The 26,061-nt window shown below is 36.0% G+C and overlaps 1 protein-coding gene across 4 annotated transcripts in view; it reads right to left on the reverse strand.

The window, feature by feature from the left end:
• GABPB1 (GA binding protein transcription factor subunit beta 1) overlaps positions 1 to 26,061 on the reverse strand; it is a 67,324-nt gene that overhangs the window by 5,204 nt on the left and 36,059 nt on the right. The window contains exons 2-8 of one of the 4 annotated variants that reach the window (XM_049611689.1): positions 24,060 to 24,167; positions 19,593 to 19,760; positions 18,198 to 18,392; positions 16,629 to 16,740; positions 16,130 to 16,243; positions 7,112 to 7,294; positions 4,159 to 4,274 (exon numbers count right to left, since the gene is read on the reverse strand). In XM_049611689.1, the coding sequence (XP_049467646.1) occupies positions 4,159 to 4,274; positions 7,112 to 7,294; positions 16,130 to 16,243; positions 16,629 to 16,740; positions 18,198 to 18,392; positions 19,593 to 19,760; positions 24,060 to 24,167 (996 nt within the window). Of the gene's footprint in view, positions 1 to 4,158; positions 4,275 to 7,111; positions 7,298 to 16,129; positions 16,244 to 16,592; positions 16,741 to 18,197; positions 18,393 to 19,592; positions 19,761 to 24,059; positions 24,168 to 26,061 lie in introns of all 4 variants that reach the window. The other 3 variants (XM_049611688.1, XM_049611687.1, XM_049611686.1) reach the window with 3 other exon arrangements.

The raw sequence follows: 26,061 nt of genomic DNA on the forward strand, positions 1-26,061 counted from the left end.
GCCTGTTTTTATAAACAAAGTTTTACTGAAATATCTATTCATTTCCAAAGTGTCCGTGGCTGCTTTCCCACTACGATGGCAAAGATAAGTGGTGAAGCACAGACTATAAAGCCCATAAAGCCAAAAATATTCACTATCAGGCCCTTCACAGAAAAAAAAACTTTGCCTACCCCAGCCCTAGAGAAAAAACTTACCAAAAAGAGAGACTGCAGGAAATCTTAAACTGTGGTGGATCAAAAGAATATCAATAAAGGAAAAGAGATTGAAAAAACTGCATCAAATAAAACACTGTGTAAAGTTTACAGAAATCAAATTTTAAAAGAACACTAAGGATCCCAGTCTATCACTGGTTACAAGACACAAATATTTCATTAAAAATAAAAAAAAACTTGCTAATAAACATATTCATCTCTAACCTCCATAGCAATGAAAAGGTAAAGGTATTTCCTGAATTCACACAACTAAATAATAGAAGAACCTGTTATTTCTAATGCACTAATTATATTTCCTCCCTCCCACATTACAAAAGAATAGTTTTAATTTCAATTCAGAATAGCCTAATGTTTACTTATGGAAGAAATTCACAAATATCACACCTCTCCCCAAAAATACCTTTAATGCAGTAGTATGGAGGGGGTGATATGATATACATTATTGCAATTTGGTGTCTTATTCAGACCTCCCTTTCAAAAAACAAACCTATTTCATTTCCTTTATTGCTATAATGCAAATATAAAAGCTTCACCATTTACAATACATTTCCTACAATTTAAGCTAATTTTGTAGAGATTATTAACAAACCTCTCCAACGTTAGTTGGGAAATTGTAAATTCTTAGCACTTGACTTATAAACAGTCACTCTGGTAGTTGTGGACACAAACATACAGAGAAAACCCAAATATGTTAGATTCTGTATAATGAGCTAATTTTTTTAAATGTTTATTTATTTTGAGAGAAAGAGAGTATGCACGCAAGAACAGGAGAGGGCAGAGAGAGAATCCAAAGCAGGCTCCATGCTGACAGCAGGGAGCCCGAAACCGGGCTCAAACTCACAAACCGTGAAATCATGACCTGAGCCCAAGTCAGATGCTTAACCAGCTGAGCCACGCAGGCGCCCATAATTTTTAATTGCTGTAGAGCAGAGATCCTCAATCTCAGCATGGATAATTTTGAACCAGATGATTCTTTACTATGGAGGCTGTCCTGTGCATTGTAGGATGTTTAGCAACATGTCCTGCCTCTACCCCCTACATGTCAGTGGCCAACCTAGTTGTGACAACCCTAAATGTCTCCAGACATTGCCAAGTGTCCTCTGGGGTCAAAAACGTCCCAGATGAGAACCACTGCTTGTGAGAAACTTTTCCGGTTAAAGGCTAAGCTGTCACTTAGAGTATAAAAGTCTGCCCCCAAGACAACTCCATTGGTCATTTAAGAAAATAAGTTCAAAAGAACAACTCCAGGTATTATAAGGAAATGAGTGCCTGGTTTGATGAAAACAATGGAGGCCACTCTTCATTCTATATCCTCAGCCCACCTCTACCACCTATACTGACCACATACTTCAAGGTCTCTCTGTAATAGCTCTAGAGAGATCATGCAATGTTGGCATTAACATTTCTGGTGATGGAGAATGAGGTTTCCATTACCAGACAGCTCTAATTACTAAAAACAAAACAGAACAAACAACAACAACAAAAACCCACTTCTTTATACCAAGCTAAAACTCCATCTCTCTGAAGTTCTATCTCCTTGGTTCCAGTTAATTTCTATACCTCAATTCATACTTTCCTGTTATTTGAAATTATTCTCCCTGGTCTCTGAAAGACCATAAGAGGGGAATCAGGCTGAACCTTGAAGAAAACAGCAACTCTCATTGGTTATTAGGTGAATAAAGGCACAGGCTGCACATTCACTGTTTTAAACACATGATTTGTTGAATTCAGTAAGTTTATGTTCAATAAAATTCAAAGAATTTAAAAAATGTTTTATTAGTTAAAGCAAAGTACATGACAAAACTTTTTAACCTTATGTGCCAGAAATGATAGTCAACATCAAAAAAAACATATTTAAAAGATTACAAAATAAGTATACTAATACTGTTCAATGGAATAAACTGTTTGTAAGAACGTCCATGTACTGAATATCATTTTAAATTTTGAAGAAACAAAGCAATTTACCCTCGATAATTAAAGTCATACTGTTACAAAACATTCTGGTTAAAGTATGAATCAGATTCTTTTTAACTCAATAATATGTCCTTTGTGACTGTGGTTAAAGATGTATCAGCATTACACTTAGATGCACTGGAGCAAAGAAATATTCTAGTTGTCCTCAGTCAGAATCACGTTGCCTTTTAGTGACTTTTTAAAAAATTCTCTTTTCAGGGCACCTGGCTGGCTCAGTTGGTACAGTATGTGACCTCTGATCTCAGGGTTGTGAGTTCAAGCCCACATTGAATATGGAGACTACTTTTAAAAAACAGTAATAAAGTAAAATCCTGAGGGACGCCTGGGTGGCTTAGTCGGTTGAGCGTCCAACTCTTGATTTCAACTCAGGTCATGATCTCACAGTTTGTGAAATTGAGCCCAGCATCAGACTCTCCTCTGACAGCTCAGAGCCTGCTTGGGATTCTCTCTCTCCCTCTCTTTCTGCCTCTTCCCAACTCATTCTCTCTAAGTCTCTCAAAATAAAAAAAACATTTTTGGGGCACATGGGTGGCTCAGTCAGTTGAGTGTCTGCTTCAGATTCTGTTCCTCTTTCTCTCTCTCTCTCCCTCTCTCTGCCTCTCCCCTGCTCACACTCTGTCTCCCTCTCTCTCTCTAAAAATAAATATTAAAAAAAAATTTTTAATAATAAACATTTTTAAAACAGTAATATTAAAAATAAATAAAATCCTGAGTGCCCCCTTCAAAATAAAATAATCCTCTTTTCTATGGATAAGAACCTTCAGAATTCCTATTCACCAACAATATTTAAGATATTCGGCAACACTTACTACTTACATATACCAGATATTACAAATATGAGTATAATGAGTATGCTGACTTCTTCAATTCTGATAAAATGTCCAAAATACAGATACCATTACCCAAAACTCTCATATGAGCGAAAATAAGACTGAAACTCAGAAAGGTAAGATAATGTGCCTCCAAGCTAATAGGGGCAAGAGGTGTAATTCAAATCTAACACATTTAATTTCAAGTCCAATGTTCTTTACACTGCAGTTGATCTTTCAAAGTTATTCCAGAATAACTTTACTTACACTTTATATGAGTTAATATCAAATTCAAGGGACACAGTTTTATTTACAGTCATGCAAGAAAAAAACCCGGGAGGCATCTATGGTTTTTGGTTGTACTTCCAAACTAGAAGGAGAAAGACTGAATCCTTTCAACAGCTAGCTCAAATTTAAATTCCTTTTTAAAGAACTTAACAGTGAAATAAGCAGTTACCTATGGCTTTTTAAAAATAACCTAGTCAAGGGGCGCCTGGGTGGCGCAGTCGGTTAAGCGTCCGACTTCAGCCAGGTCACGATCTCGCGGTCCGTGAGTTCGAGCCCCGCGTCAGGCTCTGGGCTGATGGCTCGGAGCCTGGAGCCTGTTTCCGATTCTGTGTCTCCCTCTCTCTCTGCCCCTCCCCCGTTCATGCTCTGTCTCTCTCTGTCCCAAAAATAAATAAAAAACGTTGAAAAAAAAAAAATTTTTAAATAACCTAGTCAACAAACATCAACCTTCTTAAAAAGGATCCTCCAGCCCAAATAGGCCTTTGAATTTCACTTTTGAAAGAAAAGAATGTTTTTCATCAATACACAGTGACATTTCCCTTAGTGACTTGTGAGAATGATGTATGTAAATATAAAAGAAAATAAAGGATGAAGTGCAAGAACCAAAGACATTCCAATGTTATCACGATGACAGACTTTGTTATAAACAAATTCTTCACTCATTCATTCATTCATTCAATATTTATTTATTGAGGGCTTGCTATATGTATTAGCAAATAACTAGACAAAATAATACTATGTACTTTCATTCTGTATCAAGACAACACTGTCAGTAATAAATATAAAAGACCAAAAGGAAATTAAAAATAAAGAAAAGCAAATTGAGTTTATTTTGGATGACTGCAGCAAAACACACCGGGTAAAAGACTCCTTACTTCTATTTCTGCAGATTCCACCCGGTTTTCAATTATTTCGATACATTGTCTCTTAGCTGGTGGTTCTTCGCTTATAACAGTTTCTTCAGCAATGTCGGTTGCTGGTACTGTTAACACTGAAATGAAAAAAATGTATACATTAATTCATTTTCAGATAGGTTTAGTAGAAATAAAACTATCTGTGACATTGTTGACATAACTCCTCTAAAATAAGTATGTTCCAAAATACTATTTTCAAAGCACTGATTTGCTTTCTATGAGGATATCCATATCTGTCTTTGTGGTGCATTTTTAATGAACTTGTTGTTTAACACACCTACTTATTTTTTTTAAATTTTACAGATAACATATTCATTGTATGGCTGAAAATCAAAAAAATGTTTAATAAGCCTAACAGATAATCACTTTTATTGATTTATTATTGTTGTGTTAATTTATACAAAAACATGAATATACATTCTCATTTTTCTTTCTTATACAAAAGGTACCATACATTCAAATGCACATATAATAGATACATTGCTCTGCCTTTGCTTTTTTCATGCCATGTATCTAGGTTATCTTTCGTCAGTATACACAGAGCTTTCTTTTATTTAGCTGCATAATATTCCAATGTGTGGACACATCATTATGAACATTGTCTGTTTATAAACTTTGCCTGTTTTTCTTTTAGGTTGTTGGACTTTGTCCCTAATTTTTAGTATTTTTTATACATATGTAAATACACAGAGAGAGAGAGAGAAGCTGTCCTTGCTTTGCATAGCAAGCAGTGTGGGACCATAGAAATGACTGTGAGCTGGAACCACGCAATTTTGATAATCAATGGGGGAAATCACAATTGTTTTAGAGTCTTTGAAGTTTTTTGTCAAAATATTAAAAATTCTGTCATTTACAAATGCAAACAGAAATGAAAAAAAGTAAAATATTTATTTAGTACACTGTAATTTAAAACATTAGAGATATTGAGATTTAAGTGTTTTATTTCTTTTAACTCATATCACATTACACTTATAAATTAACTCAAGAAGAATCGAGAGCCTTGTATCTGCTTCATTGGACTGTCTGCATAGTCCGTATATATTCATATGTCAGTTACACATTTTTAAATTATGGGGGCTTTAAAAATTTATTTTAATATTTAGTAAGCTCTTCTCGTTGCTCTTCTTTCCCAAAGTTTTCTTATTCTTCTTCCCTCCTCCTCCCACTAATATAAACTTCAGAATCTATCTGGCCAGTTCCAGGAAAAAAACCTGTTAGTCTCTGTTATGGGATGAATTGTGTCCTCCTCAAAATTCAAATGCTTAAGTCCTAAACCCCAGTACCTCACCATATGACTGTATTTGGAGACTGGGCCTTCAAAGAGGTAAATCAGGTAAAATGAGGTCATGTGGGTAGGCCTTAATCCAATAGGACTGGTGTCCTTTTAAGAAGCAGAGATTAAGGTACAGACAACACACAGAAGGAGGGCTGACCACATAAGGACACAGTGAGAAGGCGGCCATCTGCAAGCCAAGGAGAAAGGCCTCAGAAGAAACCAAATTTGCCAAACCTTGATCTTGGACTTCAAACCTCCAGCGTTGTGAGAAGATAAACTTTTGCTGAGTCGCTCAGTCTGTGGTAATTTGGTATGGCAGCCGGAGCAAACTAAAATAGTCCTTTTTTTTTTTTTTTTTTTTCATATCACCCTACATTTATAAATTAACTCAGGAAGAATGGAGAGCTTTATGACAGTGAATCTTCCTATCCCAAAACATGACATTTCTTCCATTTGTTCATGGGATGAGATTAGTCTCTATAATGTCAGGTTTTAGAAACACTATATCTGTTCGATATAAGCAAATACTGTGAAAGTTTTCTTATTTCTATATAATTAGAATTAGTTCTGTGAAGCTTTGTGAAAGTATCTTGGATGAGCCATCAACAGATTTCTGCAGAATTGGAAAGATCTCTGCAGGCTTCACAAGTCAATGGTTTCCTCTTCTGTTACAGTGACAAACTTTTTTCCTGAGACGTGGTGGCTCTACAGTGCTATACTTCCTCTGTCACTCTAAACCAAACCTGGTTTAGGAGAACTTCTAGCTCCAGCCTTTCCCTTCCCTAATTCCTTCACTGACCATGAATGAGCACAGTCTGTGCAATCCTAATCATTGTCTAAAAGGTTATGCGTGTGCACACATGTTTTTGTATGTACTGGGGAGGGGATGCTGGGTACATGGCAACGCTTGCTCAGATAGGAATTTTCTGAACCTTCTCTTTCTGCTTCCTTCAGCATTCATGCACTCCTCTGCCTCAGCCCTGCTTATGGCACCTCCTACACAGACTGAGCCCTGTCTTGCTGGGAGTGTATATTTATGCTAATGCCTGAGCTCAATCCCTTTTCTTTTCTTGATGCACCTCTGTGAGTTTCCATGGCTCTAATGGTCTTAGATGTTTTTGGCAGCATTTAAAATATGGAATTTGTGGTTTTCTCAGCCTTTTAGCGTCCCTGAAAATGTAGTCGGGGCTTTTGTTGAATCTTACTACTCTCAGAGGTTTCCAAGGGGAAAAAATGGGAAATTACAAACAAAGATGCTAAAAGTGGCCACCACATTCCTACTACATGTCCTAAGACCAACTTCTTTGTAAGGAGCCTTTTCTTACATAGTATGATATGTGAATTGCAATAAATGACATAAGAAATTATTGTCCAAAGCATATTCTGAATTATTTATTTAAGCTCTTTTTCCAACGGGAATACTTTGGAGCCAGTTCCTCTTTCCACCTCTTATATACTCAGAGAAAGCAAGCTAATTTCAATAGTAGCCTAAAAAGCAGATAAAATTAACCAATCAAGTCTACTGTAAAAGGTTGCAAAAATATACTTTAAGGCAAAAATAAATGCTTTGAAAAACATATCACAATTTCCCGAGCCTTGAGAATAAACTCAAACTTTAGGCAAATGTCTACTACCAACCTTGCTGTCCATCTGGCATGGTCACAATGATGGGCTGACCTATCCCACTGGTCGGGATGGAGTGCAAGTTTCCAAGCTGGATGCCATCTGTAACTATTGTGATGACTTGCTGGCCCCCCGAGCTAACTACTTGCTGAATTGCACCATCCACAGATTCTGCGGTAACTACCTCCTCCGTAGCCACTACTGGAACAAAATATATATGTAAAGATCAGTGAGCATATACAAAAGTACAGATAGAAGTTTATTTTTCTTTGCTACTTTGGCTTTCCCTGTTCTCTTACACAGAAACACTGTTACATGGTTTTTCTTAAAGGCAGTCTCCAGTGGTGCTGTGCATACCTATATTAACAACAGACTACAAGCCCCACAATTTATAACTAAATGAGTTCTGACTATGCATATGTATATTTAAATAAGTAATATCTCTTCATTTAGTTATATGAGGCACAAAATTTATAAAATCCTCTGAGGTCACAGATATAACAAAGGTTATGCTTGCTTAATAAAATTCTACAATCCAAAAGAGAATTTTGTATGTGGTTATACTCCATTTACGTTTACGTATGAGATGATATGCATTTCCATATTCAAAGAAACATGGAAATTTGTATTTTTCAAGTAAACAGAATAAGCATTATTCCCTTTCTGGATTGTGTGAGCAAGGGTTGCCTTGGTAGCAATGGCCTACAGATGTAGTACTGCATGACAGTAAATAATACAATACGTTAACATTTATATAAGTAAAATCCAACACTATGTTCTTAATAGAGGCTCAGAGAGGATTCTGACATCTGAAAGCAGCACCCCTGGCCTTGCTTGGGTAAAGAAATCACAAGTTAATGCTGCCAAAATCCTTTCCCACAGGTAATCCTATGCCCAACTACTGATCCCAAACAACGTACACAGGAACATTCATAGCAGCTTTACTCACAATAGTCAAAAACTTGAAACCAACCAGATATCCATCAAAAGCAGAATGGATAAAAAGACTGTGGTAGATTCATGCACTGGAATACTACACAGCAATTAAAATGACTAAATGCAAAACATGGATAAATATGACAAAAACCATGCTCAGTGATATAAATCAGATGCAAAATATATACTGTGGAATTTAAGAAACAACAGATGAACATAGGGGAAGGAAAAAACAAAAAAAAAGAGAGGGAGGCAAACCATAAGAGACTCCTAACTTGAAGGATCAAACTGAGGGTTGCCGGAGAGAGGTGGGTGGGGGATGGGCTAGATGGGGGGATGGGTAATAAGAAGGGCACTTATGATGAGCATTGGGTGTTGTATGTAAGTGATGAATCACTAAATTCCACTCCTCAAACCAGCATTACACTATCTGGTAACTAACTAGAATTTAAATTAAAACTTGAAACATGAAAAAAATAAACATTAAAGTTAAATGAGAAAAGAGCAGAGCCCAAATTAGGACAACTGCCTGGTACACAATCTTAAGAAGAGAATTTTCCAGGAAAGGAATATTTGATGAAGGGTTATATATATTTATCATAAGGAAGGATACTCCATAAAGCTACAGACTTTATCTTATGTTTTTCATACATGCAAGGCTCTGTGACTTTAATCTTATGGGATCCAAGGGGATTGTTTTTTTTTCCTTTATGCTTGGAATGCTCCTTTTTGGTTATTGTTTTTTAATGAAGCAGATGTACAATGTGTGATTGAGGCAGAAATAGAGCCCATGATTTGAGATTTTTCTCAGTCATTTTGACATCAGCAAATGTTAAAGTATAGCTTCCTTGACAGTCTAGGAAGAGGCACTACATACATTAAAAGTTGAAAATTTCCTTTACCACTGGAGCATGTTAGACATGTTGAGTCCCACACTGACCTTACAAGTCCCTACCTGTGGCCACAATAATTGGTACAATCCACCACGAACCTGGAGTAGAACCCAGGGTTCTGGCTTTGAAGTCTGAGCGGCCAAGCCCACACTCCTCCCCTGCTTTGGATTTTGTGCTGTGTGGCCTTCCGGATTACTGCACTGGACCAGTGTGTAGGGTGCACCAGCCAGGCCAGCAGGCCACATCCCCAGGTCTGTGGGGTGTGCAGCACCATCCTACTGCCACAACGAGGGAAAGGTGGTGTGAGAGAGGGAAAACTGCCTGCCGTGCTCACTTTTTTAGGTCTCGATTTCCTTACGGAGCCACTGCGGGCATGTAATAAAACTTTGGGTTTTTTTCTCCTTTTAATCGTTCTCATATAAATTTAATTCTTACTCCAGCTGGAAGACCCTAAGGGGTAGAAAAGAATTTTCCCCTCCCTTCTCCTACATGGTATTTTAAGTTCATCAAAACATACAATACTACTTTAAGACTGATGATCCCCAGAGGGGAAATAGATTGGGGCACAGCTAAACGGGTAAAGGGGGTCAGTTTTATAGTGATGGGTGGTAACTAGCCTTTTGGCAGTGATCACTCTGTGGTGTTTACAGATGTTGAACTATAATGTTGTACACTTGCAGCATTTATAAAGTTATATCCCAGTATTACCTCAATAATAAAAAAAATAGGTAATACTGTTTTAAAACTCAATAACACAGTTTGGATCAGTCTTTTTTTTTTTTTTACTTTTTTTTTTAAATGTTGATTTATTTTTGAGAGAGAGAGAGAAACAGGAGCACGAGTAGGGGAGGGGCAGAGAGAGGGAGACACAGAATCAGAAGCAGGCTCCAGGCTCTGACCTGTCAGCACAGCGCCTGACACGGGGCTCAAACCCACAAACTGTGAGATCATGACCTGAGCTGAAGTCGGACACTTAACTGACTGAGCCACCCAGGCGCCCCTGGATCAGTCTTTATAGATTCTAAGAGTTGCTCAAAAAGCTCTGACAAACCTAAGGCTAAGGCTATACTATGCAAAAAGAGTAACGATTCACATTATGTGGCTATCAAGCAACTGAAATGTGGTGGTCTGAAGTGAGATGCTACTGTTAGTATGAAATTCACACTGAATCTCAAAGGCAGTATGAAAAAAAGAAAGTAATATATCTTACTAATAATTTTTATTGATTTCTTATAGAAATATTTTGGATATTTTGGGTTAAATAAAATATATTATTTAAAAAACAAAAAATATATATTGTGTACTTCCCATTTTTGAACTAAACAGTGATTACACAGGAGTAGTCACTTTGAGATAACTCAATAAACTGTAAACTTATGATATATGCACTTTTCTGTATGCATATTACATTTCAATAGAGAAGCATCAAAAGGAAAAATGACACTAATGGATTACAACACAATGAATCTTTAAAAATCCGTTTCTCCTTCATGAAAAAGGAGAGAAAGGGAGAAAGAAGAAATATCTTGATAGAAGAATGACATCTAATTAACAAAACAAGAAAAATTATCATTGTAACCTCCAATGTAATAATTGACTCAAGCAAGGGTCACTAACGGATGTTAAAACCACTGAAATGTTCTGAGAAACAAGATATTCATATGTTCTCAAAGTATCACACCGAAGATTAGTAAGAGGAAAATGTGCCTATAAGGACCTGGCAGTAACCACTCTCACCAAGTGGTCATTATCAGGATGGCCTGACATGTACCTCCTGACATGATGCAATGGGAGATTACAAAATATCACTTGTGTTCTTCCTGGAAATGTTTGACCTGCATCTACTTATTAAGAAACAAATGAATCCGGAATGTGAATGATCTTCCAGACAATGGGCATAGACTCTACAAGGATTTCAATGTCAAAAAGAAAATGGAGGGGCACCTGGCTGGCTCAGGTGGTTGTTCAGGTCATGAACTTGTGGTTAGTAATTTCGAGTCCCAAGTCGAGCTCTGTGCTGACAGCTCAGAGCCTGGAACCTACTTCAGATTCTGTGTCTCCTTATCTCTCTGCCCCTGTCCCACTAGCGTTCTGTCTCTGTCTCTCTCTCTCAAAAATAAACAAACATTAAAAAAAAAAAAAAAGAAAGAAAAGGGAGGCAGCAGGACTGTCCTAGGTTTGGGGAGAATAAAGAGACACAACAACCAAATACAATATGTGAACTTTGGATCCTGGAGGAAAATAAACAAATACTTACAAAGGACATTTTGGGGACAACTGAGAAAACTTGAATGTGGACCGCATGTCAGATAATGTTACTACATTAATGTTGATGTTTTTAGGAAATATAATGGAGCTATGAATATGTAGCAGGCTATCCTTGTTCTTGGGAGATATATGATGAAGTATTTAAAGGTGAAGTGTCATGATATCTGCAGCCTACTTTCAGATAATGTGGTAAAATAAAAGTGTGTGTGTGTGTACACATGCAGGTGTGGCAAGATTTTAACAGTTGGTGAGTACAGGTGAAAGATACAAAGTTTATCCCCCAATTTTTCTATGGGTTTGAAAACTGTCAACCTAAAAACTGTTCTAACATAACTAATTCTGAAAAGAGAAATCACATAAAAACTATTCCTTAACGATACAGGGTTTTTTCACGTACTATTTGAGGCAACACTTTATAAAAAGAGTAATTAAATAAAACCATTCTCTCCTGAAGTCGTGTTACCTACCATTCAGATGCAGAGTTGCTCTAAAACATGCTAAGTTGCTACCAACTCCCAGTAGAACATCATGGGTTATCAATGAGCTCCTTTTTTAGAAAAGGCAAGGTAAGTTATTGGGACCCCAGTTTTCAAAGATGTACTCATGGCAGGGTGACAGACTTGGCTGCCACCCTGTTACTCTGTTACTTGGTAATCAAGGGTCACGATACAAACTGCAGAAGATAATACTGAAAACACAAAAAACCTTTATGTTTTGAGTTCTCTCATTTTTGTTTCTCTTAAACTATAATTAGGCTTTATCACCAAGCACTTAAGAAAATTTCAGGAAGAGAATTATAAAATGAAATGTAGGCCACAGTAATATATTCAAAAGAACAACTACTAAGGTTTTCAAACACATTAACTATTGCTTTGATTTTTTAAAAAAATATATCCATATGAAAAAGAAATGTTCACTCTGGTTGAATGCTAACTACAAGTAGTAAATGCTTTAAAGCGTAATCATCTCTAAGAAATTTCTGAGATCACACACAATCAAGGCACAATTCAAGAACTTTCATCTTTGCACTATTCGCAATGACTGTCATTAAAATAATAGAGTTCCTCCCTTTCATCTGAAAAGTTTTCTTTTTTAAGTTGTACTATAGTAAGGAATTTAAGAAAAAATTATAAGAAAACCAATTACGTAAGAAGACAAAGTGTCCCTCAGAAACCCTATGAACAACACAATAGTGAAATGTTGAAACATGTAAGAATAAAAGAGAAACCCTAAAAACTTTAAGAGTGTTAATTAAAATACATACAGGGGCACCTGGGTGGCTCAGTTGGTTGAGCATCTGACCTTGGCTCAGGTCATGATCTCACGGTTTGTGACTTTAAGCCCCACATCCGGCTCTCTGCTGTCAGTGCAGAACCCACTTCAGATCCTCTGTCTCCCCACCCCCCACCTCTGCCCCTCCTCCACTTACACTCTCCCAAAAATAAATACATCTAAAAAAAAAAATACATACATACACACACCTCTAAAGGATAAAAAAAATTAGTGTACTATTTACTGGTCTAAATCAAAAGTCAGATTGTTATATACAAAGAGAGCCTAGATAACCTGCAGCATCTTTGAAAATATCTGAGATCTCTTGTTCAACAAAACTTCTTAATTATAACACCATAAAAGCCTAATAAGACAGAGAAAAACCCACTTTTAAGATGTTCTAGGGATTGAAAATTCTACATATAAATATTTCAACACTAGAAACTTATGCTCACTAAAAACATTTCAAAGGTATTGTGCTTACAATTGAACCTGAAATTAAAAACAAAAAAGCAAAACCAAAACAATCTTATAAAGTCCAGTAACTTATCCCTTAAAGCCAATTAATTCACTTTTACAGATCTAGTTTAGGAACAGCAAAAAAACAATGTGCAAAGGGGACCTGATTCAAATTTCACTCTTAGGAGAAAGGAAGAAAAGAGCCACCAGGTGCATTATACCTCTAGAAAAACATCTTAATAAAAATGAACAGAAGTTGCTCTAAAGAAAAAAAGAAGGGTGGTCATAGATGTCTATTTAATCAAGAGATTATGTAGTTGGGCTGCAAAAAAGAATAAGGCTAAGCAAAGCAAAATCAATATAGGACCTCACGCTACAGCCAAAAATTAGTGTTTCATGAAAGAGTTTATTTTAAAAGGACCAGACAAACTACACTACAGCTGTAAGGCCTACATCCAACCAATCAAAACTTCCAATTCTACATCCCAAATAATTCTCAAATCTATTTGCTTCTTATCTCTTTGCCAAATCCTAACCCATGCTACCATTATCTCTTCCCCAGCTGACTGCATTAGACTCCTAACTGAACTTCCTTTCAGAGTGTGCCAAAGTAATAATCACTTTAAAGGTCCTTTATTTATTTTTTTTAAGTTTATTGATCCATTCTTAGAGAAAAAGAGAGAGAGAAAGAGAGCATGCAGCATGGAGAGGGGGAAGGGGCAGAGAGAGAAGGAGAAAAAGAATCCCAAGCAGGCTCCATGTTGTCACCACAGAGCCCGACGCAGGGCTCGAACCCACAAACAGTGAGACCATGACCTAGGCCGAAATCAAGAGTCAGATGCTTAACCAATTGAGCCATCTATGTGTCCCAAAAGTCCTTTATAATCTTACTTTCAACCACCAGGAGTTACTCTCCCATTTGCCGGGCTTAGCCACACTGGCCTCTGAAGTCCCCTTACAAGCTCTTTCCTGCCTCAAAAGCTTTACATATGTCCTCTTCCTCAAATACTCTTCCCCCAATGTTTGCTTACTAATTCCTACTTAATCTTTAGTTTAAATATCTCCTTCTAGGAAGATTCTCTGGCCCACCAGACTAGGTTAAAATCCTGCATTCTTTGTATGTACCACTAATGACAGTTATTTTATCTGATTAATATCTTGTTCTACCAAAAGACTACATGTTCCATAAAGGTTGGGATTGTATCTGATTGTTTACCATTTTCTCTCTAGCACCAAGCAGAGTAATGAGGTCAAAAGAGACGTTCAACAAAAACCTGTTCAATGCATGAATAAATATTTTCTCATTAAAAATGAATGGCTGTTTATAAACAACAAGTGGAAATTTGAGCACAAAAACAGTTTTCAGTGTCCATCACAAAACATGATCTATCCCTCCATGAATTTTTATTGTTTGTACATTTTTGTTTTGTTTTAAAGCAGAGAGAAAGAGGGAGTGAGGATGTGAGTTGCCTGAAGTTTTGATTTTTTTAATAGAAAATACCTATAAGAGTGGCCTGTAAGCTTTGGTAGAAAGACAGGATAATATAGCTGCCTCTGCTTATTAATAAATACAGCATACTACATGGCGGTGGTTTTCTTCATGGGGCAAAAGGCAGCTGCAACCTCCAAAAGAAAACCTTTTCACTTTTTTGTATCTTCATTTTGGAATAATTTCCAAAATGGAATGAACTGGAATGGAGTTCTTATCTACCTAAATCCCTAAATCCCCATCCATTAAAGAAGGACAGAGGAGCAAAACACTCCTCTGCTTCAACAGACACACCTCAGGAGTAAAAGCAAGAATGGTGATGCTTTTGTTTGATATAAGACAAAATGATAATCACAGAAATAGTTATTCCTATCACAAGCCAAATTATACACATTCTAGAAGAGACAAGTCCACTGATACCAAAAAACTGCACTATATTATAGTTGTCACAGACATACATGCAACTTGGGAATCAATCAGACCCTGAGCACAGAACTTTTTTACCACTTAATGACCATGCTGTTTAGGGCAAAATTATTTAATCTCATGAATCTCAGTTTCATCATATATAAAATACAAGCACTACTTTATTTCCCAGATCCTAACTAGGATGTCCTTGAAAAAAAGTACACATAAACATTTCCTAAAATCGAGATGAGTCTGACAATTGATGTTAAAAGAAATTGAACAGTCAAGAAATAATTAGCCTGAGCATGTAGAAATTGAGTGGTGAGAAGATATTTCTTTATCTGATTTCACACCTCAGCTGAGTTATTTACACTGGTGGCAATGTACTCACCTGAACTTTAACTTAATTCAAGCTCTTAAAATATCTTCAGAAAGATTCCACTATGATGTAGCATTAAAATGAAAAACTACTGCGCTCAGAAGATTGTATGCCACATGCAATAAAAGTCAACTGAAATTCCTAATCTCTCAGACTAGACCATATATAACATTTTCAAAAGTAGAAGTTAGAGAAGTTGGTATGACTAGCTCATGGAGCCAAATATCTAAGTGTCGAAATTTCAGATGACCTTCAAGAATACCTGCTTAATTTTCAGAGATATATACTTTAAGACAAAACATTTAAAGTTTAACCAAATAGAAACCACCAATGAAATTAATGTTCTTTGCTATGCTTATGCAATGACAAAGATGCTAAGGAGATCTAGGTATAGGCTATAAAAGCAGCATATCAACAGGGATTCTGAAAAATCTTAAGACTCCCAAATAAAAAGGCGTAGATTCAAACACTGATTATGATGCTGAAACTGGAGAATAGATAAATGTTTATTAGCACTAGTTAGTAAAAAAAGAGAGAGAGAGAAGAGAGAGGTAGGTACATTTTTCCCCCTGAAAAAAATACACTTTTCAATCAGAACACCATAATGAGTCAAATCCAGTAATGAAGACCTTCAAGCTTTTGGGTGAGGATTCAATGAGATCATAAGTAAAACATTTACCATGGTGCACAGCATACACAGTAAGCATTCAATGACCTGTTGTTGTTATTTTTATTATTGATCACAATTTGAAAACACACTAATTTAAATAATGAATGACAACAAATTATACCCCCCTACCCTGGTCCCCTGCCTTCACATGGCCATAATCTGAAATCTGCTCACTTTAGCCCTTTATATTATCTTCCTAGCCTTGTAAATATTTGAGTCTCCAACCTTTTAATGTACGCATTTGACTTGTTTTTCTAACCTGGAGTTTCTGAAGAATTGGACAATGGAGCAGATGCTTCAGCTAAGGCAGCTAACGTAGCTAATACTGATGTGGAGGAGTTTCCAAACTGAACAGCTGATACACCTGTTTCATCTACGAGAAAAGAGAAAATAGATTTAAAAATGTTTTAATTTTAAAGGAGCTTAATTCTGCATTTTTCTGATATTCTATTTTGCTTTATTCAATTCTTAAATGAAGCTTGGATAATAGTTTTGTGAAAAACAAGCTTTGATAGCATTAGTTTTTGAAAGATAATATTGTAGCTCATTTTGCAATATCATCTTTCTTGATATTGTCTCATAAAAATCTTTTTTTGCCAATACAAAAGAAAACCAAGTGACTGATATAATCTTACCCTCATTCTCCAACAGTCCTTTCATAAAAGGAGGAACACCTACTAAAGCATAAAATCCCAACAGCTATCCTATATGCATCTCAATACCTGTTGCCTTGGATGAATTTTCTGAAGATACCAGACCTGTTAGGTTCACCACCCCTCCAGGTCCGATGATAAACTGCGGTGTGGCAGCATGTATCGTCACAGTGTCAGGACTCTCAGGGTTTGTGTTGATTTGGTTCTGCATAGCAATCTAGGGGCCAAATCAACACAGTGTTTTCAGAATTACAACCAGAACATAGGGCACAGATTCTCAATGCAGTACAAACACAAAGGAAATTCTAAAATTTAAGAAGAATCCTATAATACAAATGAAAATCTTTGTATACAGTCTACTGAGAGCGTAGTGGTAAATCAGAGACAGGAATTTACATCCTAATTCCCTGTTAGGTAAAGCAGTAAAATCCCATGAGAAAAGAATATCTGAAAGGCTTTCATAGAACACAGTTGGATATTTTGCTGCCCTGTGGCTATAGAAATTATATTACTTAAATTATTTCCTCTACTATATTCAGCAATATATAACACTATACATACAAAGCATGTCCTTCGCAGGGCACTTGTTATGATGAGCACTGGGTGTTTTACGTAAGTGAATGAATCATTGAATTCTACTCCTGAAACCAATATTGCACTGGATGTTAACTAAATATAATTTAACTAAAAATTTGAAGGGAAAAAATAAATAAATAAAGCATGTCCTCCCCAATTAATTCTTTTCTATCTTCAACCCTGGCCCCCAAATTGCACTCCTAGGAGTAAAAGAATTCCAAGAGGCACCACAAAATCCATCTTCCTGAACATATAACATCTTTTCAGTAGAGTCAGAAGTGTCTTAAAGAAAAGTTCTACTGGGAAGGAGAACAAGAAGATAGGCAAGAGGTTGTGAGTAAAGATAATTTACATCAATGTTGTGTAGCTAAAAAAGAGAGGCAATACTGGTTATTTAAAAAACCTGTCTCAGGGCGCCTGGGTGGCTCAGTCAGGTAAGCACCCAACTTTAGCTCTGGTTGTGCTCTCAAAAGTTGAGTTCGAGCCCCACGTCGGGTTCTGTGCTGACAGCTCAGAGCCTGAAGCCTGCTTCAGATTCTGTGTCTCCTTCTCTCTGCTCCTCCCCCATTTGTGCTTGGTCTCTCTCTCTCTCTCTCTCTCAATCTCTCTTTCAAAAATAAACATGAAAAAAAAAAAAAAAAACCTTGCCCAAAAGCCATAAGTAACTAGGCTCATAAACAGATTTTTTTTTGAGGATGATGAAAAATAAAAGAAACCAATCAAAATTATAAAGACTGCATCAATTACTCAGAGGGCAATGTTATAGTTGCTAAAGGAAATTTTTAGTGGAAGTTTAACATATTTTGAAAAACCACATTGTATCCAAATATGCAACAAAAATAATTAATATAATAAAATGTCTAGAAGGGGAATTCAGGAACTTAAAAACACAGAAAGTAATCACCTTATTTAATCTTCTAATGTTACATGTAAAGACTATGGTCTCAGAAAAATGAATAGCAATGAACAAAGAGTAAGTGAAAGAGGAAAGGACTGTCCAAAATAACGAAATCCAAAATGAAAAGCTAGAAGCTAAATAGCTCAAATCACCCCAAGACAGAGATCCTTTTATTTTCTCAAATTAAAGCCAAAGGTTACCTGTAATATCTCTGCCAAATCTTCATTCCCGTTGTCTATTGAAATATCAAACGCAGTTTTACAAAATTTACTTTGCGTGTGTACATCAGCACCATATTTGATTAAAAGTTCCACCACCTCTTGATGATTGTGTTCTGTGGCCCAGTGCAGAGCTGTCATCTTCAACATGTCCTTTGCATTAACATCAGCACCATGCTATAAATATATTGCAAAATAAGATATTTCTACAATATGAAATATAAAGAATTCCAAATAGGAAAATACTAGCCACTATGCTTTAAAGCAATAATGTGCTACTAACATGATCGGCTATTTTTTGTGTTGAATAATCTGTATGTTCCACAAATCTCCACACATCTGTCACTTAATCAGTTTTCTATCATGCTAACTTTGCCAACTGTTTTCCTTCTAATTTCTTAAGAGTGCAGCAATGATTTTTTCACTCACCCGGAGGTGAGCATCATGACATAAAATGGCATAAGAAGTGAAGGACTGCTATGAGCACTCCTCCAAAACCCTCTTTAATTCTACTCCCTTATTTATACAGAGATAGCCTCTGCTTTCAAAACCAGTATAATATAAATAATAAAAGGAGCTATCCTTTTATATAAATAAAATATATATAATATATGTATAAAATATATATATTTATATATAAATAAAATAAAATATATCCTTTATATAAATAAAAAAGGAGCTATCAGGGATGTACTGTCCAATGTGGCAGCCACTACACACATGTGGTTAAGCACATGAAATATGGCTAGTCCCAATCGAAATGTACTAAGTATGTAAACACACACTGGAATTCAAAGACTTAACACCAAAAAAAAAAGGATGTAAAATATCTCATTAACAATTTTTACATTGACTTCATGTTGAAATGACAATATTTATATATATGAGGTTGAATAAAATATAATATTAAAATTAGTTTTTACTTTTTTAATGTAGGTAATAGAAAATCTAGAATTACATGTGTTCACATTTGTGGCTTACACATTGTATGTCTTTTGGGTAAGTTGATCTAAAGGCTATAATAAAAATCCTTATTTGTATTATTTATTTGTTAATCATCCAAGCCTTATGTTTCCTTCCATATTTTAACTGTGTCAAGTAAGACAAAGCCATAGTCCCTCATCATAATGGAAACCAAGGTCTCAGAAATCAACTGTCTGACTTAACTAAGAACATACCTAGAGGAAGTTCTTCTTCTCCCACAAAGAAAGCTTTAAGATAATTTTCATTTGATGGAATTACATACAAAAAAAATGAGGTAACATAGAAAAAAAAAAGTAGATATTTAATAAAACTAGTTCCCTTCTCCCTCTTACAAAACCATAAATCCTTTGAAGGCTGACTTTCAAAAGCAAAGTGCAAAAAGAAAACACATACCTTAAGTAAAACCTCTACTATGCTGGCATGGCCCTCAGAAGCTGCCATATGTAATGGCGTTCGGTCCACTTTGGTTCTCGCATCCCTACTTACACCAGCTCGGAGTAGTACTTCTGTGGTGGAGTAATGCCCATACTGTGCTGCCAGATGAAGTGGAGAGGTTCCCAGCTATACCGCAAGAAAAAAAAATCCACATTTATAATTGTGGTTTGTTTTTTTTTTTTTTATATTTATTTTTGAGAGAGAGCAAGTGAGAGAGAGAGAGAGAGAGAGTGTGAGCAGGGGAGGGGCAAAGAGAGAGGGAAACACAGAATCCGAAGCAGGCTCCAGGCTCTGAGCTGCCAGCACAGAGCCCAACACAGGGCTCGAACTCACGGACCACGAGATCATGACCTGAGCCAAAGTCAGGCACTTAACTGACCGAGCCACCCAGGCTCCCCTATAACCGTTTTTTAACACACTTCTATTACTACCTTCTAGTTTATATTTTCTGTTTACATAGCAAACAGATTATATTATCTGTTTACAGAGTAACTCAAAACTCAAGAAAATAATTTATGCTTACCACATATTCGTCCTAGAGGAATTCCCATACATTTCTCAATGAGGAAGAAAAGTCAGTATTTTATTTAATTCAAACTTGCTTTTTTATTTAACAGATAAATAGCATGAACAAAATTAATTGCATCATAAATTAGAGATAATTAGGGTTTGAGAAATTTTTCTAAGTACTGGAATGTTTTCCCCATATCAGTCACACAAAACTAATTTTCATCTATGAAATTCATATCAAATAAATATAATAGTGTAGATTTTGCATTAAATTGTTTTTGAAGCACTTAAAAAAATAAATTTATTAAAGCAACTCAGTGATCTTTTTAAAGAAGTTCATATAATCATTTTTCAAGGGAAAAACCTGCTGAGGTATACTTGCCAAAGGTGAGTCAGGACAGACCCAAAACAGAGCCCAGTTCTCCTGAAACTCTTGCATGTGGTATAGCCACTATAATAACATTAAATTCACAGTATGCAGGGGAAGTAGTAAAATGTAAGTTAGGAAGAACCTTATCAGAGGCATATACTTTAATAGGTGAAACTCAGAATTAAGTTACACACATTTAGAGGCATAGAAAGTCCCTATTAACTCTGATTACCAAAGGCACTGATGTTCCAAAGAACCAAGATAGTTCACTAGAACATGAAATTTGTTAAGATCACTACTATAATGATAGCAAGTAAGATTTCTGTTAAAGCACTTTCCATGGCAAGCACTATTCAAGAGTTTCTTTGGGGAACATTCTTTTTTTATTTTTATTTTTAGAAAGAGAGAGAGAGCATGCACACGAGTGGGTACAGGGGCAGAGAGGGAAAGAGAATCCCAAGCAGGATTCAGTGTGAATCCAGACGTGGGGCTCAATCCCTCAATCCTGGGATCATGACTTGAGCTGAAATCAAGAGTCAGGCGCTCAACTGACTGAGTCACCCGGGTACCCCAATTTGGGAAGTATTCTTGTAAGTTCAATTGTTGCCTCATAGATCATGTACATGTTCAAATTTACTAGGAACTGCCAAACTCCTCCACAATGTTTATAGCAATTTACACATATCCTCACCAATGTCTGAGACTGCTAAGCTTTTTTTGGCAAATCTGGTAGATATGCAATAGCATTTCATGATTTTACTTTGCATTTGCCCAATTATTAATGTAGTTGAGCATCTTTTCACATTTATTGGTCATTTGAACTTTCTCTTTCATTTGACCGTAACAAGTCATTTGCCCAGTCTTCTTTGCCTTGTGTGTCTTTTTTATTGCTGTCATGGGAATTCATTATGTGTTATTGATACTAACCCTTGTTAAGATCCTTTTGTCTGGGGGTGCCTGGGTGCCTCAGTTGGTTGAATCTGACTCTTGATTTCAGCTCAGGTCATGATCTGACAGTTTGTGGGTTCGAGTCCCACATTAGGCTCCACACTGACAGTGTGGAGCTTGCTTGGTATTCTCTCTCCCTTTCTCTCTGCTCCTCCCCTACTCCCATGCATGCACCCACTCTATCTCCCTCAAAAATAAACATTAAAAATTTTTTTTCTAAGATCCTTTTGTCTTGATACACTATAGTATCACTATGATATGTTTAGATATAGATTTGTTTTTTAATTGTTCCTCCTATAGATTAGCTGGGCTACTTGAATCTGAGCTGCTCTCTTTCACCAGTTCTGGAAAAAATCCCACCCATTATCTCTTAAAATTATTTCATCCCTCTTCTCACTATCCTTGTGGATTTTTTATTAGATACATTAGACTTTCGCATACCAGCCTTCATGACTTCTGAGATCTTAAATTTTCTATTTTTCTGTATTCTGGATTTTTTTTCATACCTTTCAGTTTATTAACTTTCTCTTTAGCTGTTCCTAATCTATTAAAATCTTATCTAGAGGGGCACCTGGGTGGCTCAGTTGGTTAACTACCTGACTTCAACTCAGATCATGATCTCACGGTTTGTCGGTTCAAGCCCCACGTCAGGCTCTGTGCTGACAGCTTGGAGCTTGAAGCCTGTTTCAGATTCTGTGTCTTCCTCTCTCTCTGCCTCTCCTTCACTCCTACTCTGTCTCTCTCTCTCTCTCTCTCTCTCTCTCAAAATAAACATTAAAAAATTATTTTAAATAAAAATAAAGAAACAAATAAATAAAGCTCAGGTCATGATCTCACAGTTCGTGAGATAGAGCCCTGCATCAGGCTCCAAGCTAACAGCACAGAGCCTGCTTGGGATTCTTTCTCTTCCTCTCTCTCTCTGCCCCCCTCCTGCTCACATGGGTGCATGCTCGCTCTCTCTCTCTCTCTCTCTCTCTCTCAAAATAAATAAATAAATAAACTTAAAATCCTTGTCAATCTGCTCTGGTGCTAGTTGTTCCAGTGAGTTATTTTCCAAGTTGCTTTGTGTCCTTGTGCATTTAGTCATTTTTGACTGTTCATTTTCCTTGAAATTTCATTTGTGGATACTGTGATGAAGGCAGGTCCCCCGGGAAGAATATTAATTTGCTTCTTCCAGGAACCTGGGGTAACCTCAATCCAAAGACTATTTTAAATTCATTTTTCAGTGTATAGTTTTTCAGAATGCACAAGAATTTATGAGTTCAGGTGACAAATGTGTCCAGGGATGGCTTGTGACTCCAAATCCTCATCAATAATTTTTTTTCTTTCCATTTGGTGACTTGTTTCAAGTCAGTTCATTTTCCTTGCAGTGCCCTAACAACAGGGCAAGCAAGGGCAGGGACAGAAGTAGGTAGGAAGAGGGAAAGGGCATTTCTGGTTTACGCTTACACAGAAGGTGCATCTCTTTGGGATTCCAGAATTATGAGGAGAGGATTTCTTAGGAGGCTTCTATGAGCAGTCTCAGGTCTCTGTCTCCAGTAACCCATGCCAGTGAGGTGGGCAAACAACAGGCAAATTCACTGAGTTCAGCAAATATTCTTAGGGTCAAAATTCTCTGGATTCTGGTTGTTTGCTTAGTTTTGCAAGTTAATAATTCCTTATTTTCTTTCTAACTCATTAGTGCAGTAAAGAAGATTTTTTTAAACAGTTAATCAAAAAACGCTTTATCTTTTAGAAAGACAAATGCTGAAATATTTATGGATGAAATAAAATATTTCATAGAATTTGCTTTAAAATAATACAGAACAAAAAGTGGATGAAGTTATAGAGGAAACAAGATTCATCATTTTTTGGCATGTTTGGTAATTTTTGAAGCTGGCTGAAGGGTATGCAGGGTTGATAGATACTTGAAATATTCCATAATAAAAAATTTTTTGTTTTTAATGAAAAACAAAAAAGAGCATAGGACAAGTATACCAGAAACAACAAAATCAAAAATCTAGAATTTTTAGTTGTTCCCAGTTAGGCAGGTTAATCCAGATTCCTAACCCTTCACACTCCCAAGACCATCTCTTTTGACTTACCCCAGGAATTAAGTAAAATTATGGTTTTTATCTTCCTCACAATTGCCTTCTGTAGTTACTAGGAACATGTTCCCATTCCTTTCTTCCTCTTTGATCATGTTTGCAATAGTGTTACAAGTATCAATCGAAATATGAATATATTTCCTTTTTAGGAGCAATTATCACCTTAACCTCAATCTTTATCTGTTATTTTCTGAATTATAAATTCTACCTGTGCCATTTATCAGCTTTAAATTAAATTCCAAGCGCTACATTTTATATTCACCCTAAAATATTGAACTCCATAGTTTAAAAGGAAAACCCTTTTGTAGACAGAATATCTAGATAAGGTTGTCATATATACATGACATAAAGATACAAATCATTTCCTTTAAAAGTCAGCTATAATTCTAAAACTACAAATTTGCAAAAAAAAATTTTTGTTGTATATAAATACAATACTGACTTTATCTGAAAAAACTAAACAGAAGAAGAAAGAAAAAAAAAGAGTACAACATTAAAATCATTCTTTACCCAGTCTGTAGTAAAAGGAGCTCCATTTGCCATCAAAATACGAACTTCATCATCTTGACCTGCTCGAGCCGCTTCTAAAAGCTTCTTCCCCAAATCTACCAGGGACATCTAAACAAAACAAAGATGAATTTAACATCTCTCTTCATACATTATGACATGATTATTTTTCTTGTATCTTTATTAATACCAATTCTCAAATATCCCTCTAAAAGTTTGTGAAATGGTTAATCTGCAACTACAGATCACACAAAAGCAATTTATATTTGAATTTTTGGAACAGATATTCCCTTTTTCATTAAGTTTTTACCTAGCATAATAAAATTAGTTTGAATTCTCCAAATATAGCTAGTAAACACAGATGAGGTAAGCAGCAGAGAAGGCTTGTCTAATATTTAGGAGTGATAAGAAACTGTTTTCACTGGAGTAGTTGCAGCAATAGTTTTTCATAAAAGTAAACAGAAATAAGGTACAAGATACTGTCCTCTGTAGTTGATGAAAATTAAAATAAATATATCATAACAGCTTTTTGTAATGGTAAATCAGTAGATGTACTCAGAACGTAAAAAGAATACTTTGAATGATTGCACAGTCAATATACATTCAAGTTCTTCCAGAAAAGGACACAATTCACATTCAAAGAAAATGCTGAAAAGAAAGTTGAACAGTATTATCAAAAGACTACATGTCTCACTAAGAACCTAGAAAGTTAAGTATACTTCATATCTTGTATTCAAGATACCTGAAAACACTAATGTCACAGGCCAGAGTTGTAAAAGTGTGTGGGAGTGGGGGTGTGGAGGTAAGTGGGGAGTGTATCTTCTTGAATAAGAAATACTGAAATATATGTTAGGGAACGATCATGAAAGGGTACACAAGTGAAGAAAGATTTGAATGTATCAGAGATGCTCAAATTCAAGAGATGATAGTTTTGAGGAGAAAAAAGGTCCCAAATTCAGAAAGACTATTCAACTGGAAAGCTATTCAATGATATTATATAGTATCCTTGAGGAAAGGCAAACAGGTAGGGTTTGAGGCCTGGGAGGAAGGGAAGATACTGAATCCCTGAGATTTCCACGGGGAAAAATGTGCCCGTGTTATGAATTTGCCTCAATAAGTGAATACCCTTTGAGAATTCAGTAGTCAAGGGGAAAGAAGTTCTAAGAAGGGGATGTCAGGTTGATTAGTGTATTCTAATCTTGTATGAAGAGGTATTATTCAAGAAGGAGGGTAGAGGACTATGTATGTATGTATATATGTATGTACGTACATATGTACATACTTACGCGAGAAGGGAGTTGACAGAGCTTAGAGAGGTTATTTATACCAGGAAGGACAGACTTCATTACATAATTAGAAGAGATGTTAGGGAATGTAAAAAGATTGATTAAAAGACGTCCCTTGAAAGAACAGATTTATGCTTACATTACTGTATTTTTTAGTAGATTCTACAACATGAGAATAACCAAACACAGAAGGAGTAAGCAGAAACAGGTACTAATGCTGGGAGGCTTGCACAATGATTAAGTGAGATGAACATGTCCAAAACAGGTATTTGTCACAAGGCAGGAAAGAACTTCTTATAATTATTCAATTTATAAGGATAAAAATAATTTAGAATATATTCCATGGTGAAGAAGAAAAACAATCACATGAATTTATGTGTTTGATGTGGGGGTTTTTGCATGCTTTTTTGTGTGTTACATTTTCACCCCTGAATTTCTGATTTCCTTTCTGTTTTCTTCCCATTCTCTCATACCTCAATGGAGTCACTGGAACCCAAGATACAAATTAATCCTGTTAAAGACACTATGATCTAAAGAGATTACTGATCTCTTATGAAGGATTCTTCCCAGGAAATATGTAGCAGGTGGATAGTAAAAATTTACATTACACTCAATAAGCAAAGAACCTGCAATCATTTCCTACAAAAGGCAGGGTAAGGCAAAAAGAAACTGACCTCTCTTCCAAAAAACTACAGTAAAATCTAAACTGGCCACACTAA

The sequence above is a fragment of the Panthera uncia genome (assembly GCF_023721935.1).
Source record: "Panthera uncia isolate 11264 chromosome B3 unlocalized genomic scaffold, Puncia_PCG_1.0 HiC_scaffold_1, whole genome shotgun sequence".
Lineage (NCBI taxonomy): Eukaryota > Metazoa > Chordata > Mammalia > Carnivora > Felidae > Panthera > Panthera uncia.